The sequence below is a fragment of the Oryctolagus cuniculus genome, chromosome 4, assembly GCF_964237555.1.
Source record: "Oryctolagus cuniculus chromosome 4, mOryCun1.1, whole genome shotgun sequence".
NCBI classification, from domain to species: domain Eukaryota; kingdom Metazoa; phylum Chordata; class Mammalia; order Lagomorpha; family Leporidae; genus Oryctolagus; species Oryctolagus cuniculus.
This window is the reverse complement of record NC_091435.1, coordinates 130,027,509-130,045,191: the sequence shown is the minus strand read 5'-3', so window position 1 is coordinate 130,045,191 and position 17,683 is coordinate 130,027,509. Positions and strand designations below refer to the sequence as shown.

The 17,683-nt window shown below is 44.2% G+C and overlaps 2 protein-coding genes across 9 annotated transcripts in view; one reads left to right on the top strand and one right to left on the bottom strand.

Annotated features, from left to right (window-relative positions):
• MED12L (mediator complex subunit 12L) overlaps positions 1–17,683 on the top strand; it is a 355,610-nt gene that overhangs the window by 236,323 nt on the left and 101,604 nt on the right. The gene's annotated exons all lie outside the window — the stretch shown is intronic.
• Positions 12,781–14,473, bottom strand: P2RY13 (purinergic receptor P2Y13). The gene is made up of 2 exons (XM_002716272.5): positions 14,317–14,473; positions 12,781–13,887 (listed from the first exon to the last, which is right to left on the bottom strand). Exon 2 carries the CDS (start codon positions 13,864–13,866, stop codon positions 12,868–12,870), a length of 999 nt encoding a protein of 332 aa, XP_002716318.1. The 5' UTR covers positions 13,867–13,887; positions 14,317–14,473; the 3' UTR covers positions 12,781–12,867.

The following is a 17,683-nucleotide window of genomic DNA, read 5'->3' as shown; positions in this document are numbered from 1 at the left end:
GATAAATATTTGGCAGGCTTCTGCAATTTGCCTTGAATTTTTTTTAATACATATATTAACTGAGTTGGTTTTTCTTACTGGAGTCAGTTAATACTGATTTTTTCCTTTTGCATTGTAGAGCAAGGCTGATGTTGATCGTGTACTGCTCTGTTTTGATGACTCACGATTATATTACCTGGTTGTGAGCACCTTTTAAAAAAAAATGCTGAGAAAGGGGTGTGTTGTGAAAGGATTGCGGTAGGCTCTTCTAAGTATGCAGAGGCACCTGTGAGCTTTTCCTGGATGATGAAGCACCTTGACTTTGTATGTGTTTGCTTTTAAGGAGGAGAGGAGCTGGTGTTCATTCCCTGCTGAGGTAGGCCTGGTATGGAATGGGCTTTTCCACTTCCTCTATAACTCAGTAAGCCGTGTGTCTGGAGGTTCCAGTGTGAAGTCAGTCCATCCATATCTCTGTGCTGCTTTGACTGGTGATGCACATGAAGTCTGGTCATGAAAAAGTTAACACAGGGCAGGCTTTATGCGTGAGTCTGAAAGTATATTATGCCAGCCTCAAGTTAGGACTTGTGAAAGCTGGTCTTACCTAACTTTTAGAAGGGGAAGCAGTACACGTTTAGTCATGAAAAAACTATAATGCTTTGATGAAAAGGGCAGCTAACAACCAGCCCGTACGTTTATGATTGTTCACATTTTCGGAAGGTAAACCTGCATATTTTTTTTCTGCTGATTTTTATAGCCAGTTTTATATTTCATAAAAGCCGCAGGGGACTTTGTAACAATAATTAGGTTGCTGCTCCTTTGGAAGATCCTGTTAAATTCAGGGCAGCTCTTTGAATAATATTGTTTAGCCATTATGAACCTCAGGTTTATTTTGAATATAGGACAGCATTCTGGGCTGTGTGTTTGTGTTCCTGCTGCCATAATCCTTAGAGGTATTTTTTGTTGTTGTTGGGGGGAGAGTTGTTTCTGCACTAGGTGTTTTATTTTTTATTTTTTTCCTAACATTAGTTTTAAAGATGTTAAGTCTACAGATAAAGTTGAAAGAATAGATTTTCATTTAAAAATCACTGCCATTTTCATTTGTTTTCTCCTCTCTCTCTCTCTCTCTCTCTCTCTCTCACACACACACACACACACACACACACACACACTTTTTTTGTTTGTTTTGTTTTGTTGCAGGGAGTGGAGTGTTCTATTTGCATTGCAGTCATTGTGAGGAATGCATCACCTTTGATGGCTTCAGCATGTTTTTCCCAGAACAGGGATACATTCTCTTACTTTACCACAGCATTATTAGAGTTCAAAATATTAATGTTGGTGCAGTAATATTTTAAAAATTCAATCTGCCTCAACATTTTTACAACTTTCCAATATTGCCTTTTATAAAATTTTTTTTATATTCAGAATCCAATCAGTGATCACACATGCATTTTTGCTCTTTCATTCTTTAGAATAATCCTCCTTTCAATTTTTACTTTTTAACGTCCACACCTTTTGAATATTGGCTCCATCTGTATTTCTGAATTCATCCTGTGCACCAGGTAGCAAGGGGGTGCATGAATGTTTCTGAGGCTGTTTGGGCATAGTGGAATTTTGAAGTCAAATAGGAACATCTGTGATGTTTCTTAGAGACCATGGGCCTGGTTTTTAAACCACTAATTGTGAAGTCAGGAGAACCAAGCTCGTGTTTTCTTTAGGAATTAGGTGAATCTTTCAACTCTTTAGACTTCAGTGTTTGTAAAGTGAGGATTCTGGTTTAATCATGAAATTTGGATGAGCAGTTCTATAACTTTATTTTTTTCTAAATATATTCTTAAAATACATTCTTTTAAGGAGAGAGAGTTCTCATGTCTTCCAAGGAACTGCAGTTAGGTAACATTGCCTGTAGAACTTTCTCAATCCAGAAGTGAACTCTGTTCCTACTTCTTACTTTTAGCTGTGAGACACTGAACAAGTGTATTATTGAGGCTTACTTTGGTCTTCTGGTGGTTTCTCTTTGACACATAAATTCTTCCTCTTTTCTCCCTTCTTTGTCTGCCCTGCATTGGTGTGACCCTGGGGACAGTACTCTTCCTGCATTGTGGTTAGGCATAGTGTCTGTATTTTAATCTCGTTTTTCTCTAACTGTAATCCCAGGTGTATCTAATTTCTTTTTCAGAGAAAATGTACCTATAAAGGGTGTCACAGCTCTCTGTAATACATCAGTTCAGACATTGCAGGGATCCAAGTGAAACATAGTTGCAGGTCATCTGTTTTTGAATACCCATGTCTTTAAAAATTTTCTTTTATGAATTTAGAAGGCAAAGAGGGAGAGAGAGAGAGTACACACATGTGAGGGTGAGAGTGAGTGCACGTGCTTCCAGTGTCTGACTCACACCCCAAAGGCCCACAACAGCCGGGTCTGGATGCGGGCCAGGCAGAAACCAGGAGCCCAGAACTCAGTCTGGGTCTCACACCTGGTGTCAGAGACCCAAGTGCTTGAGCCATGTTGCTTCCAAGAGTGAACGTTACTAGGAAGGTGGAATCCGAACGGGAGCCAGTGTTAGAACCCAGGCACTTCAGTATGGGATTCAGGTGTCTCCTGTAGTATCTCAACTGCTACACCACACACCTATCTCATGTTGTTTCAGTGCAGCCAGAACATAACACTCAGCGAGGACTGTAGTAAAATCTTCCCCACATCTCACTGTTTCATCTCTGTCAACAAAAGTCAGTCTAATGGAGGCTCCCATGCAGCAGTTGCAAATTTGTGCTGAGTATCATTATTACAAACCTTTAATATTCTTTTGGCAAGATTGGTATCGTTTGGGTTCCTGCGCTTGAATCACTGTCTTTAACCTGTCATTTGAAATGATTTGTATCTTTTCGGTCTGTTTCACGTAAAGCACTTAGCTTTTTCTGGTGTGAGAACTTCGTTTGTAATGGTTGATGAACGGCGAGCGATGGTTTAGAGACTGATTCGGGAGACAGGCCCGCTCTTGAGTCTCCCCCTCTGAGGAATTCTGTCTCCTACACTGTGCCACTTACTCTCCTCTGCACTTTGCAGATGGGCTTGTGGGAGGCAGGGTTAGCGACTGAGGACAGGTAGACTCCAGTTTGCATCCCGTTCTCTCCACTTGGTGGGAGTTTTTTCTTATTTGAGAGGCACAGATCCCCCACTCCCCACTGATTGCTCCTGTCTGGTGGTTTACTCTTCACATGCCCAGGCCAGAGGTCTGTCCAGGATTGGAGCTGGGAGCCAATCCAGATCTCGAACATGGGTAGCAGGCACCTGATTACTTGAGCCATCACTGCTGCTCCCTAGGCCTGCACTAGTAGGAAGCTGGAGTCAGGAGCCAGAACTGGGTGTGAATTCCGGACACTCCTCTGTGGGAGTTGGTGCCCAAAATGCACCAAGCCAGATGCTCACCCCCTCTTGGCAGCTTTTTGACTTCAGCAAGCCCTAGTATTTTTTTTCCTGAGAAACAAGCACATACGGTTGTGAAGCTTAATGAAATCATCCACAGGGTAATTCCTGCAGTATTTGGGATTTCGGCAACAGTAACACTTTTTCCTTGTTGGAAGGCAGAGAGCATGTGAAGGCATGGGGTTGTCTTTATGCAAGGTGAAGCTGCGAAGATTACAAATTGCCAATACTCTTCATCTCATAGTCAAGATGCATCTCTCATACTTGGGTGGCCTTCTGCAAGCTCTTGGTTTCCTTTTCAAGTGAACCAATGATTGCTTCAAGTACTTTTTCTAATTTTTCTCGACAGTTTCCACTCCTATAAATAGGAAATCAAGTGCTTGTTTTTGTTAAGAAATTCAGTTCCATAGTTAAATAGAATAAAAAGATGAGATTAAACAACAGAGTGATATATGTATATATAATATAAATTTGATACATTAAGCTAATGTTTTTAAAAAGCAAAGCCACAAAAGTACGTAAATGTACATTACGTAAAATTGCTTATGACGTGTGCCACTAAGCTGGAGTTTAAGACGAAGGAGATGCTCTGACTGCTCCTCGGGGTGATGTGTTCATCAGTGTGAGTTGTGTTGCAGGAATGGCTGAAATTCACAAGCTGAGCGAGGTATGCAGTTTAAAGAGAAACCCTGGCTTACCTACATGTTACCCACCTCAAAATCAGTTTACTTTCTCGTTCCTGTTCTTGGCTTTTTCCTTTCTGTCTGCCACTCCTCCTGGTCTTCTCAACTTCCACCCCTGCCTGCTGTTTTCTCTTTGTCCCCATCTCCCCTCTGTTTTCTGTAAATCCCAAACCCTTGCTACGGGTTCAGTGCAAGGACTCCAAAGCCCAGGTGACGTGGGTGTCTGAAATGTGGGCACACCCATTCTCTGATCTGGGCTGCTTCCTGGCCCACGTGGTTACACCCAGCCTTCAGCTTTGCACCTCTGGGCTGTGTGATCCCTCTGCACATCTGGGTCCAGGAAGGAGCTACGCTCCCTGTTCCTACGGAGCCTTACGCTAATGCAGCATCTCCCGTTTGTCTCTCCATGGAGCTTTTAAATTGGCTTTTCCTTTCTGGGAAGATAAAGCTTAACTTCTGCTTCCTTACTTCCCAGTCACAAACTGGGGCTTTTCTCTGCTTCCTTCTTAAAGTCACCATTGACCTCAGAGTTGTGGATTTATCACAGTGTGGCTTCTTTTGAGTGCTTGATTCTGTTGACAGTTATCACTTCCTTCTTGAATTTCTTTGGTTCTCTGGTTTCCAATATGCCGGACCTCCTCTTTCTCCGTTTGATTTGCCAGTCATAACACTGCCACCTTCCCCAGCACCAGCACCTGCACACACTGTTCCAAGCATCTTCCCTGTTCCTCCTCCTCTTCTTCTTCTTTAAAGAATTATTTTATTTATTTGAAAGACAAGAGTTACACAGAGAGAGGTAGAGCCAGAGAGAGAGAGGTCTTCCATTCCTCTGGTTCACTCTCCAAGTGACCGCAACGGCCAGAGCTGAGCTGATCCAAAGCCAGGAGCTTCTTCCAGGTCTCCCACACGGGTGCAGTTGGGCCATCTTCTACTGCTTTCCCAGGCCACAGCAGAGAGCTGGATCAGAAGTGGAGCAGCTGGGACTAGAACTGGCGCCCATATGGGATGCCAGCGTTTCAGGCTGGGGCTTTAACCCACTGCACCACAGCGCTGGCCCCTGTTCCTCTTCTTCAGTCTCCTATGTTGGTGAGACCTTTGCAATGTGACCTCCAAGGTACTGGCCTTGTTCCTTATTCTCTCCAAGACTCAGAAGGTGATTCCCTCCGCCTCTTATCTCACTGTCTTTGTGTCTGTGTTTTGTCCCCATGGCTGTACCTCCTGATCCAGCCCCTCTCACCGAAGGCACAGGCACAGACTCAGTGTGCTGCCACTTGTTTGCCTTCCCTTGTGATGCAAACTGAAGATCTCCATGACAGTGGAGAAGAAAGGGAGCAGGCCTATGGATGCTAGTGGGAATACATTTTAAATGTATGTACCGATTTTACATAGAACTGCTCACTTTGAGTCCTCTTGGACTCTAAATTCAGAGTCTGTCTCCCTGAAAATGTCCCTCAGGTCCCTGTGAGGTGTCCCCCACCCCTCGGCTCTGACTCCTACAGGAAGGCTTCTGTCACTCATCTCCCGGTGGCCGCAGTGGCTCTTCCTTCAATTCAGAACCTTCTGTTATCAAACAAGTGATTCTCCTAGAGTACAGCCTAGAGCAGGGGTGGGTAATGTCTGGCCCACAGGCAGTATAAAGCTCACCAAATCACTGGGTCGGGTCTTGCCAAGGCAACCACAGGACAGACTTGAAATGTAATGAATCCATAGTAGGCTAATTTTTTTTAAAAAAAGATTTTTCTTTTATTTGAAAGTCAGAGTTACACAGAGAGAGAAGGAAAGGCAGAGAAAGAGGTCTTCGATCTTCTGGGTCATTCCCATATTGGCTGCAACGGCCGGAACTGAGCTGATCCAAAGCCAGGAGCCAGGAGCTCCTTCCCGGTCTCCTACGTGGGTGCAGGAGCCCAAGGACTTGGGCCATCTTCCACTGATTTTCCAGGCCATAGCAGAGAGCTGAATCGGAAGTGGAGCAGCCAGGATTTGAACTGGCACCCATATGGAATGGCAGCTTTATCTGCTATGCCACAATGCCAGTCCCAAGGCTAATGTTTAAGTTGCTAATTTTGTTTGGCTTGGGAATAATGTTATAAATATGCAAATTGCCCTTGGTAGTGAAAAGTTTCCCCATCCCTGGTCTAGAGCACATGGTCCTTAGCTTCTGAGTCTTTCAGTGGCTCATCAGTGTGTCCAGGCATGCCAAACAGCGCCAAAGCAGCCTGCACGCCTTCTCCCGGCTCCTTTTCTGGGTGGGTGAGCTGCAGCTTTAGGCCCGTCCACCTCATGCTGCAGGCACAGCACAGCGCCCGCTCCTATCTGAGCCTAACTCAAAACTGCCTGCTGGCCTGCAGCATCCCCTTCTGCTTGCTGATTTCTTGTTCCAGTTCCCATCTCCTGTGAGCTCCTCCTCCTTTTCTCCAAGTGATATTCGTTATCTTTTCCTGTGGGCTTATGGGATGTGTTCCTCACGTCCCTTGCATCCAAGCCCCTTGTTGTGCAACTTCCAGAGAGATAAAGGCCCAGTCCCCAGGGAGATGATGGGTGGATGAATGAAGAATGAATGACTAAATGAACCCATTCTTGGGAATTTTACTCCACTCAACAATGCTCAAATGCTGGAGTGAGCCCCACAGGAGTCGCAGGGTGCCACGATTGAACCAGTCCTACCCCTGAGGTTGTTGAAGCTCATTCACATTGAGAACTCTCTCTTCCCTTTATGGAGCCAGCTGCTCAACATTCTCTTGGCAGGGGCTTGATGCCAGCCTTTAAGTTGACTGATGTAGCAGGCAGTGTACCAGTGTAGAGTGGTTCCGGGGCTGTTCTTGAGGTCACTTGCTCAGTTTCAGGACCAGCTTTGCCCCGGTTTGCTGATAGGGTGATATGGACCACGGACAATGTATACATTCACTTTGTCCTTGAGTTTTCTGGGTGATTGGTTCTTTCCCCAACAAGGAGCCCCATAGCATCTGTCTCAGGGTTGCTGTGAAAATCCTTGGGATGGGGCCGCACAGAGCCTGGCAGTAAATGAGACCAAGGTACGGGTGTAAGGTCCTGGATGGTTCTTGTTAACTTCTGGGTCAGGGCTTGTTAGCTGGAAGTGCCTGGGCTGGTTACAGCCCACACAGGAGTGTGCTGTTTTTATGGGGTCAGGGAGTGTGGGGGTGGCTGCGGAAGTTTTCTTAAATAACAGGACATACGTTATAGGAGACGAGTGATGTTCTCTCCTGAACATGAGAAGATCTGAGCTTGTGAAGGCAAATAGTTCTGGACATGGGTCCGGGAGCCCAGGGTCTGAATTAGAGCCGCAGCCCTGGTATCTGCAAGCTCTGTGACCCCATGCAAGTTACTCAACCTTACTCTTTCTCAACTTGGTTATCTCTCAGGTGGAGACAGTGTCAGCGCTTTACGGGCTCTCTGGGATTACTAAATGAGATAGAATGCATTCATGCTCTTTGTATGCCTGCCTGGCCCATGGTAAACCACAAGTAGCGTGTGCTGCCTTTGGTGTGGCTGCTGCCAGTTTTACTACTGCTGGGCTCCAGTTCCTCCCTGCACCAACCTTTGCACGGGACAGGAGCTTTCTGGGTAGACAGTGTCCTTCCCATTCCCTGTCACATTACAGCCACTCTGCTCTCGAAGGCGTTTGTTTACTGCCTGTTGGCCAGCCTCCTGGGCATTCATCTCCAAGAGTGCTGTGCTGTACTCATCTCGGCGGAGGGATGGCCTGGGAGGAGCAGTGCACATGGAGCTTCCTAAGGTGTGGTTCAGACTACCAGCAGCGTGGCTGTCACCTGGGAACTTGTTCTCCAGCCTCCCCCTCGCCCTGCAGGGTCAGAAACTCTAGGGCTATGCAGCAATCTGCGTTTCAAGAATCCCCCTCCCCTCCCCCCCCAACTTGATTCTGGTACACACTGAAGTTTGCCAACTAACGTAACGCATCTGTTCTGAATTTGTGTTGCCTACGTGCGGTTCCCTGTAAAAGTTGAGTGGAGTGAAGCTGCATGTTCCTCAGTAAGAGATACTGTTTTCTAAACGTTCATTTCCTTAGCTACCGATGCTACTTGGTTTGGGCTTTTCTGTGCTAGTTGTTTCTTTCTGTGAAGATCCATGTGAACTGTGTTAGAATGACTTGATCAATTTTCTAACCTCTTTGAGTAGGGCATTCACACTGTTTCTGTGTGCCCCCATTACAATAATTTTCCTTGGTTTCTCAAGAATTCTGCTGCCTGTGGCGGTTACCCTCCCTTGCTCCCTTCTTGCCTGGAGGGTGTTTGGAAGACTTTGTCCTATGTAGCCATTACAAAGAACTATGCTTTAGCTTTGGACAAAAGCCCTTAATTGTGGTCTGAGCCCTCATACTCTTTCAAAGCAATAATTTTGTTTTCTGTGTATCATTTATGGTGTGTGATGGCATCCTAATCTGTAAGGATTGTGGAGTTAGTATTTGTGATTAGTAGTGTGGGGAGTTTCTGTGAATTTTGTGAGTGTGATTTTAAGGTGATCTCTAAAGTGGCTCTTTTCTAGGTTCTTAGTAGATTATTTCATTCCACAGATCAAATCCTTTGCCTTTGACACTTGTATTATTATAATGCAAGGAACTGTTTTTGGAGGGCAGGCTTGCTATTGAAATTTTATGTTGAAAATTTTTTCTACAAATGTTTCTGCTTCAGCTATACCTACATTGAGAGGAAATGCCATTGGGGTGAAGCACATAGCTGGACCAAGCAAGGGTGGTTTAGATGCAGATGTTTATCGTACAGGGTTAGTGTCTCCTAATTGTTTGCGTATGTAGTCCATCCTTAATAGTAATGATGATTTGATTCTCCTGTTGGAGAGAATGAAAATTCACACATCTAGAGCTCTTTTGAAAGAAGACTCTTAGAGATTACAATATGCTACGGTTATAGATTTTATTCAACCATTCCTAATAGTGCATAGCTGAAGCATCTTGTCGGGAGCTTTATAACTGAAATGGTGGTATATAGTGCTGTTTAGGGCTCTGTTTCCATTATGATCTCTTTCACTAGTGCTCCTTATTTTTTTTATTTTACTTTTTGACAGGCAGAGAGAGAGAGAGAGAGAGAGAGAGAAAGAGAAAGGTCTTCCTTCCATTGGTTCATCCCCCAAATGGCCGCTACGGCCAGCGCACCGCGCTGATCTGAAGCCAGGAGCCAGGTGCTTCCTCCTGGTCTCCCATGCGGGTGCAGGGCCCAAGGACCTGGGCCATCCTCCACTGCCCTCCCGGGCCACAGCAGAGAGCTGGACTGGAAGAGGAGCAACCGGGACAGAACCCGGTACCCCAACTGGGACTAGGACCTGGGGTGCCGGCGCCGCAGGCGGAGGATTAGCCAAGTGAGCCGCAGCGCCAGCCACTAGTGCTCCTTAGAAGACTGTCATATCTCAGGCCCCTTTTGTGTATGCAATAGGAGAGCAAAGGAAAAGAGTATGAGCTTTCAGTAAATTTATATTGTCTTTTTTAAAAGATTTATTTATTTATTTGAAAGTCAGAGTTACACAGAGAGGAGAGGCAGAGAGAGAAAGAGAGGAGGGGGCCGGGGAGGTCAGTCTTCCATCCAATGGTTCACTCCCTAGTTGGCTGCAATGGCTGGAGCTACGCAGACCTGGAGCCAGGAGCCAGGAGCTTCCTCGGGGTCTCCCATGTGGATGCAGGGGCCCAAGGACTTGGGCCATCCTCCACTGCTTTCCCAGGCAATAGCAGACAGCTGGATTGGAAGTCGAGCAGCCAGGTCTTGAACTGGTGCCCATATGGGATGCCAGTGCCTCAGGCCAGGGTTTAACCTGCTGTACCACAGTGTCAGCCCCATATATCATCAATTTTTAATGAACTTTTTCTATTTTCATTTTATTTGAGATGGAGGGGGTCATCCATTTTCTGGTTCACTCTCCAAATCCCTGCAATAACAGAAGCTGGGCCAGGCTGAAATCAAGAGCTCAGAACTTCATCTGGTTTTCCCATGTAGGTCAGGGACCCAAATACTTGAGCCATCATCTGCTGCCTCCCAGGATGCAAAAATCATCAAGAAATGGGCTAGAAGCAGATGAGTGAGACTCAGCCTACATCATCTTTGGATAATCGTATCCTCAATAAAAAATTACCTTCTCTTTTGCTTTTCTAGTACATATAAAGAAAACCTGTTTGGTTTATTTTATCAAACATTTATTGATTACGTAATGACACAGTCTCTGCCCTTAAAATATATGTGTATATATATATGTGTGTGTGTGTGTGTATATATATATATATGTTATTAACAGTAGATACAGGAACACAGGTAATTCCAAAGCAGTGTCGTAATTGAAGTGTGGTGTCATCTGGATGAGGGAGTCGCTGGGTTTGAGATGGTGGGAGTTCAGGCAAATAAGCTTTCATGGAAAGTGTTGCAACTTGGGTTTCACAAGTAGATAAAAGAGTTTTCTAGGGGGGTTATAGGGAAATTTATGTGTGCAACTGCATGGAGATAACAAAATGTGGCACATTTTGACAGTTAGAAAGTATACAAGCATATAAAGTTTGCAGTTAGGACATGAGGCCAGAAAGGAAGCAAATTCTAGAGACTTCGAGGCCTTGGAAAGAAGCCCGGTTGTGTTGGAGCTGGTGGCACATTTACAGTGTCTGACGATACTTTGTATATGTTCTCTACATAATGTAAATTAACATGGATGATTGCAGAAAATTTGCTTTACTTTTTGAATCAAAAGGAATCTAGAAAAAAGTATGGAGGAAAACGTGTACAAATGGGTAGTTCACCATCCATGGGGAAATCTCCAGTATGGATATGTATGGTTAGAAGTCAGCAATTACAGCTATATCAACCAAGAATGCCCAGTCTGTTTGGAACATCTGTAATCCATTGTCTGTGGGGAACAATGTGGAAGATAACCAAGAAAATATGATGTATCTGTCTTTCTAGCATTCTGACCATTTTTTAGAGATGCAGCCAAGAATACAGCTAACTTCATTAGTGAAAGGAGATCTGAAATGAGGACCTTAGCAAACACCCTGACTGTGGGAGAAATTATTATGCTTCACTGTGGGTAGGGGAAAGGGAAACATGTTGTGGCCCAGGAAGGCTTTGCTAAGTAAGGTGCCATATTCAACCACAAGCAGAGTGTTTGCTGAACAGAGTTAGAGTTCCAAGGAACAATAACACAGTATTCTTGCACTTGATAAGGAGAAAATCAGTTGTCCAGGATCTCAGAGGTCTTTCTGGCTCACTTCAGATCCACAGTGTTTGTGTATTTAGCATCCCTTTAAACCCCAGACTTCTGCTTTTGCCAATGGCCAGTGGAGGTTGGGATTTTTGTTGTTTGCTCAAATTAGCAAGTATCAATTTTTGTGGGACCCCAAAGTGGTAATATTGTTTGAATTATGTGTATAAAAACAACATGAGAAGGTGCCTGGAGCAGAGGCTTTTAGGGATACATGTTTCTCCTTACTCTGCAAATGTTAAGTGAATTCTGGAAAAGACACCCTCTTGTGGTCATTTGCTTTCTGTTACATTCTTTTTTTTTTCCAAGAAGGGTGATTAAACTTTATTTTTCTCACTCATTTTCCACTTAAAATGTTTAAATGTAGTTTTTTTTTAATTTTTATTTTTTGTTTAATGAATGCATTTTTACATAGATACAACTTTAAGAATATAGTAATTCTTTCCCCCACACTCCCCACTCCACTCCCATCCCATCTCCCATTCCCTCTCCCATCTCCTTTTTTATTATGGATCATTTTTACTATGACTATATACAGAGGACCAACTCTGTTAAAAATAAAGGAGGGAATAAGAAATGGAGGAGGTCATCTAAAACTGTAAAACAGTCTAGTTCTGCATACAGGCATATAGACTTACCTCTCAGGGTACAGCCTAAGAACTAATCATGGGGCTCCAAACCCATAAGAATCGGAGGTATAAACACCATCTTCCCTGTTACAATGATCATATTAAATGTTAAAGGCAATGGATAGACCGGTCTAAGTTTAAAAGGGACATAAATAACATCAAGTACCCGGTAAAAATAATAGAATTAAAAAAGGAAGGAAGGACCAACATGGGAAGCAGTCCACAGCAGACTCCTAAAATGACTTTCACAGTAAATAACACTCTGACCTCAGAATCAACCCATAAGGCTTCCTGGTCGGGCTGAAAGGCCTGCAGGAGCATTGGAGCATGGAAAGACAAGACTCTGGAGAAAAGGAAAATCCTACACGGAGGATTTCTGTGAGACCTCAGAGGCAAGAAAGGGTCATCAAAGGAGACACTCTTCTCTGAAGGGAGAGGAGAACATCCACTTTGCTTATGGCCGAGTCTAAATACCTACGGGGTCTGTGATCACAAAAAGCTTCCATAGCCTTGGCAGCCCATGACAAGAGCCTCACATGATCACTGACATGAATAAAAGTGTCAGTTGTTAAAGGAACAACAGTAGTCACTGTGTACTTGCTCCCCAGGTGGGACCTCTGTCTCTATTGAATTGTAATATGAGAATTGACTGGAAATTCTCTCCCCAGACTGTACTCTATATATTGTGTGTGGGTGTGGGGGCAAATTGTTGAAATCTGTTACATTCTCTTGATGAGCATTTGTTCTGATTACGAATAGATCTGTGTGTAGCTAAGATTTATATAATCTTTCTGTATTCCAGGATAATAAAATGTAGGGAAGGCATTCACTACAATCCTTTTTCTTTTATTGCTAAAACTTTATTCCAAATAAATTACCTTTTGAAGTCTCATCAATAAATAGAAGTTAGCCACGTAGCCAGTTGTTAGGATAGAGTTACATTGTCTGTCTGACTGCTGTGAATCTCTTGGTTGGAGCCTGTGGTCCTTCCTCTCATGCAGGGTAGCCTTTGAGAGAATTTTTTGCATAAGAATATGTATATTAAGGGGTCCATACAAATGTTCATTGCTGCCAGGAAGAGAGTTGTCTCTTTAGCAATAAACAGTTGGTTTTGCATTCTGCAGTCAGTCTTACTGTTGGTTTGACTTTGAGTGTAGGGGACTCTGGCAAAATGAAATGGAGCAAAACACACAAAGAAGATAGCCACGATGATAAATACTTTACCTTCTAGCCTCTTCTTGTTTTTGCTGTCCTTACTTTTGGACCTTCTGTAAGAGTGGTACACCTTTTTGGCAATCACAACATAAAACAGAAGCATCAGGACAAAAACAGTCCAGAAAACAAACTGGGATATGTCATTTGCCACTTGATGCCATTTCAGTCCCAAAGGACCCTTGAGGGAGGCACACTTTTTCACAGAGGACGGCGTTGCTTCCTTGTTGCTCAAGATCATATTGGGCAGGGAGATGAAGAACCAAAGGGTCCAGATGAGGATTGAGACCGTTTTGGCAAAAATGGTCTTTTTAAGGAAAAACGTCCTGAAAGGTCGGATGATCTTGAGGAACCTGTCGAAGGCGATGAAGCCCAGCAGCATGATGCTGACGTACATGGACTCGTAGAAGACCACGGCGGAGAAGCGGCACACGAAAGCTCTCAGCTGCCACGCTCCCAGACGTGAGTCTGAGAGGATTTTGAAAGGGAGCATGAGTGTCATAATCAGGTCAGCCACCAGTATGTTCTTGAGGTAGACGATGAAGGTGGAGGAGCTGGGAACATGAACAAACACCCACAGGGCCAAGGAGTTCAGCAGGATGCCGGTGAAGAAAACCCCGGTGTAGAGGGCAGGGAACACCAGCTGTGTTATCCGAGTGTCTCTGGGGCACTGCTCAGACCCGTTGAAGCCCTGCACCCACGTGGCGTTCATTATGAAGATTTCCAGTGCCGGCTGTTAAAAACACACACATACACACGGAAAAAGATCTGTAAATGCTAGTTTTTAGAAACACACTTTAGGTTTGTCGCATAGTAATACCCTCTCAACCCCTTCAGTGGATCTCTGGAGAAGGCCAAGTTTCTGGTCACAAATCTTAAAGGACGTCATACATGTTGGGTCCTTTTAACAGCACCGTAACTTTCACACCCTTGTGAAATCCAAATAACAGATTCTACCTCATTCACAAGTGCTACTTTTAACATGGCAGGAAAGTGAAGCTCCCTTTAAGAGACAATAACGCAGGGCATATTCCTGTACATTAAGTAATTCCAGATGCAACAACCTGTGGTTTGCTGACTGTTAACTTTAAAGCAGTTGTTTTTCTTAAGCATATTCCGCCTTTCATAAGCAAGCACACTCAGAGTAAAAGCTGAAGTTCACCTTTGTTTGGAAGAGTCCCAGGTCTGTGTCTTCTGCTGGTGGCAGTCATTCGTGCAGCCCACAAAGGACATGTGAAGCAAGCACTCTGCTCTCTTATACTGGGTGTCCTTCCTCTTTTTCATTTGTGTAATATGGTCCATAGGAACCTCCTCCTAGTCAAGCCTTTACAGAATTGGTTAATAGGCACTTTTAGTTCAAACTTAACATATACTTAGTGTACTGTGTCTTGAGTACATGAGTTTATTTGCAATTATTTTTGTTTTCTCATAAAAACTTTTCTGAAGTTTATTTCCCTGATCTACATGTTCAATGAATTTATATTTTTAAAATATTTATTTATTTGAAAGGCAGTGCAGAGGAGAGAGAGTTAGAGAGATGGAAACAGAGATAGTCTTCTGTCTGCAGGTGCTCTCTCCAAATGACCTGAGCAGTCGAGGCTGCACCAGGCTGAAGCCAGAAGCCAGGAACTCTATCCTGCTCTCCCACTTGGGTCCCAGGGCCCAAAAACCTGGGCCATCATCAACTACCTTCCCACGTGTATTAGCAGGGAGCTAAATCAGAAGCAGAACAGCTGAGACTTGAACCAATACTATATGGGATGCTGGCATTGCAAGTGCTGGCCTAACCCACTGTATCATATTCTGGCCCCAGTGAATTTTTTGAGCATCTCTTCTCTATGATTATAAGAAATATGAAGATGAAGAAAATAGCCCCAAATCACAACCAACTCAGAGAATAAGACTTGATTCTAAAACCAGATGGAATCATGTTCTGCTTCCTTGTTGACTGGGTTTTCCAGAAATTTGTCTTTGGGAAGATAGCCTGTTTATTTCTGCCAACTTTTGTCTTATTCTTTGTTCCTGGGATCTCTGAGGGATAACATAATATATTTTCTAAGTTGTGAGGTTTAATAAATCCAGATTTTTTGGGGGGTAAGAATCCTAGATCCACCAGTCACTTAGATTATAGATAAAGGATTTAACAGCTCTGTGTCTTAGTTCTTCATCTGTGTACTGGGTTTGAGAATACCTTTCTGCTTCGTAGAATTGAGAGAATGAACTGATTGCCTAGACTGGAGCCGGGTACATAGGAAGCACTAGAAAATGTTAGCTACTCACTGCTATGGTGAGTGAATTGCAGATACAAGTGGAGTGTTCTGTTTCACTATTAGAAATCCACTTTTGGAAATATTTTCTGGATTTGATGTTGTATTTGAAGTGCAGACGGCTTCAGGGATTTGACCAGTAGGCTTTGGCTCAAAGTCTATGATATTTTGTCTTTAAATCTTGCAAAGTAGAAAATTGTTATCCATGACAAAAATGCTTGCGAGGTTGATCAAGGGAAAGAGGAAATCAGCAGGTCTCATAGCGGGTGTGGAGTTCTCCCTGGTGAGTTTAACTTCCTATTTCTCGCCACAGGTTTTACCAAAAAGTTGGACTAGACTGTGGTATTGGTTAATGAGAAATGTTTGTATGATTTGACTTGGGATTCTGAGAATAAAAATTCCATATTCCCCCCAGACATTTTAAAATATGAAGTAATGATTTTGGTTGGTACTACCCCAAGGTGGCATAGTGTGAAAAATTTCTGTTTGACTCAAATAAATTGATTTTTGGGAGTATAGATTCAAGATTTCATGAAGGTACTGGTATGTCATAATATCATTTTTGTCTCTGTTTTAGAAAGATTTATTTCTTTGAAAGAGTGGCAGAGAGAATGAGGGAGGGAAGGAGAGAGAAACAGAGAAATATGTTTTCCATCTGCTGGTTCACTCTCCAAATGGCCACAATGGGTAAGGCTGAGTCAGGCTGAAGCCAGGATCCAGGAACTCCATCTGGGTCTCTCACATGGATAGTAGGAGCTCAAGCACTTGGCCATCATCCAGTGCCTTCCTACTCTCATCTGCAGGGAGCTGGATTGGAAGCAAAATGACTATGACTCAAACTGGTACTCTGTTATGGGATGCTGGCATCTCAAGCGGCAGGTTAACCTGCAGTGCTACCATGCCAGCCCTAAACATATATCATTTCGTTTGTTTCACTAGATGAAGTAAAAACAAAGCTTTTCATTTTTGCTTTTTTATTTTTTATTTATTTATTTTTTGACAGGCAGAGTGGACAGTGAGAGAGAGAGACAGAGAGAAAGGTCTTCCTTTTTGCCATTGGTTCACCCTCCAATGGCCGCCGCGGCCGGCGCACCGCGCTGATCCGATGGCAGGAGCCAAGTACTTATCCTGGTCTCCCATGGGGTGCAGGGCCCAGTACTTGGGCCATCCTCCACTGCACTCCCAGGCCAAAGCAGAGAGCTGGCCTGGAAGAGGGGCAACCGGGACAGAAAACGGCACCCCGACCAGGACTAGAACCCGGTGTGCCGGCGCCGCAAGGCAGAGGATTAGCCTAGTGAGCTGTGGCGCCAGCCTTCATTTTTGCTTTTTAAGTAGAGAAATATATCCTTTATATAATTAATTATGAGTTTTCCCACCATCTCAAATCCATTATCTAGAAGATGAAAGTTCACAATAGTTTTGCTTTATACAAGGGAAATTCTGTACAGGATAATTTCATAATATGAAAACTGGAAATCACATTTCAGTGAAATTTCAAAATGCCAACACAGGAAACTTTCAAAAGAGGAACCAACCAGTTTACAGTGTTCATTTTCAGAATCACGAAAATGTATTCTTTTCAGTGTGGTAGGTTTCAAAGTATTTGTAGTAAATATTCAACATGCCTCTCATTTATCTCTTTTCAAGCTCTGTATGTATTAACTGATTTTCTCATAGCAGTGTCAGCACCCCTGGTGGGTGGGGTGATCGTTGGCCCTAGAGGGTGCATCTGGGTAGCTATTCAGCAGAGTGATTAGGTGCACTGTCTCATGAGCCTGATGGCCTGGGATCAATTATTTTTTCAACTTTTATTTTCTTGTGGCCTTTGGCAAGTTATTTATTCTTTCTGTGAAATGATTGCATTTTTTTTTTACAGTGGAAACAAATAGTAGTGTTTGCTTCACATGGTTCTCAAGAGAATATAATGAGGCCGGCGCCGCGGCTCACTAGGCTAATCCTCCGCCTAGCGGCGCCGGCACACCGGGTTCTAGTCCCGGTCGGGGCGCCGGATTCTGTCCCGGTTGCCCCTCTTCCAGGCCAGCCCTCTGCTGTGGCCAGGGAGTGCAGTGGAGGATGGCCCAGGTGCTTGGGCCCTGCACCCCATGGGAGACCAGGAAAAGCACCTGGCTCCTGGCTCCTGCCATCGGATGAGCGCGGTGCCCCGGCCGCAGCGCGCCGGCCGCGGCAGCCATTGGAGGGTGAACCAACGGCAATGGAAGACCTTTCTCTCTGTCTCTCTCTCTCACTGTCCACTCTGCCTGT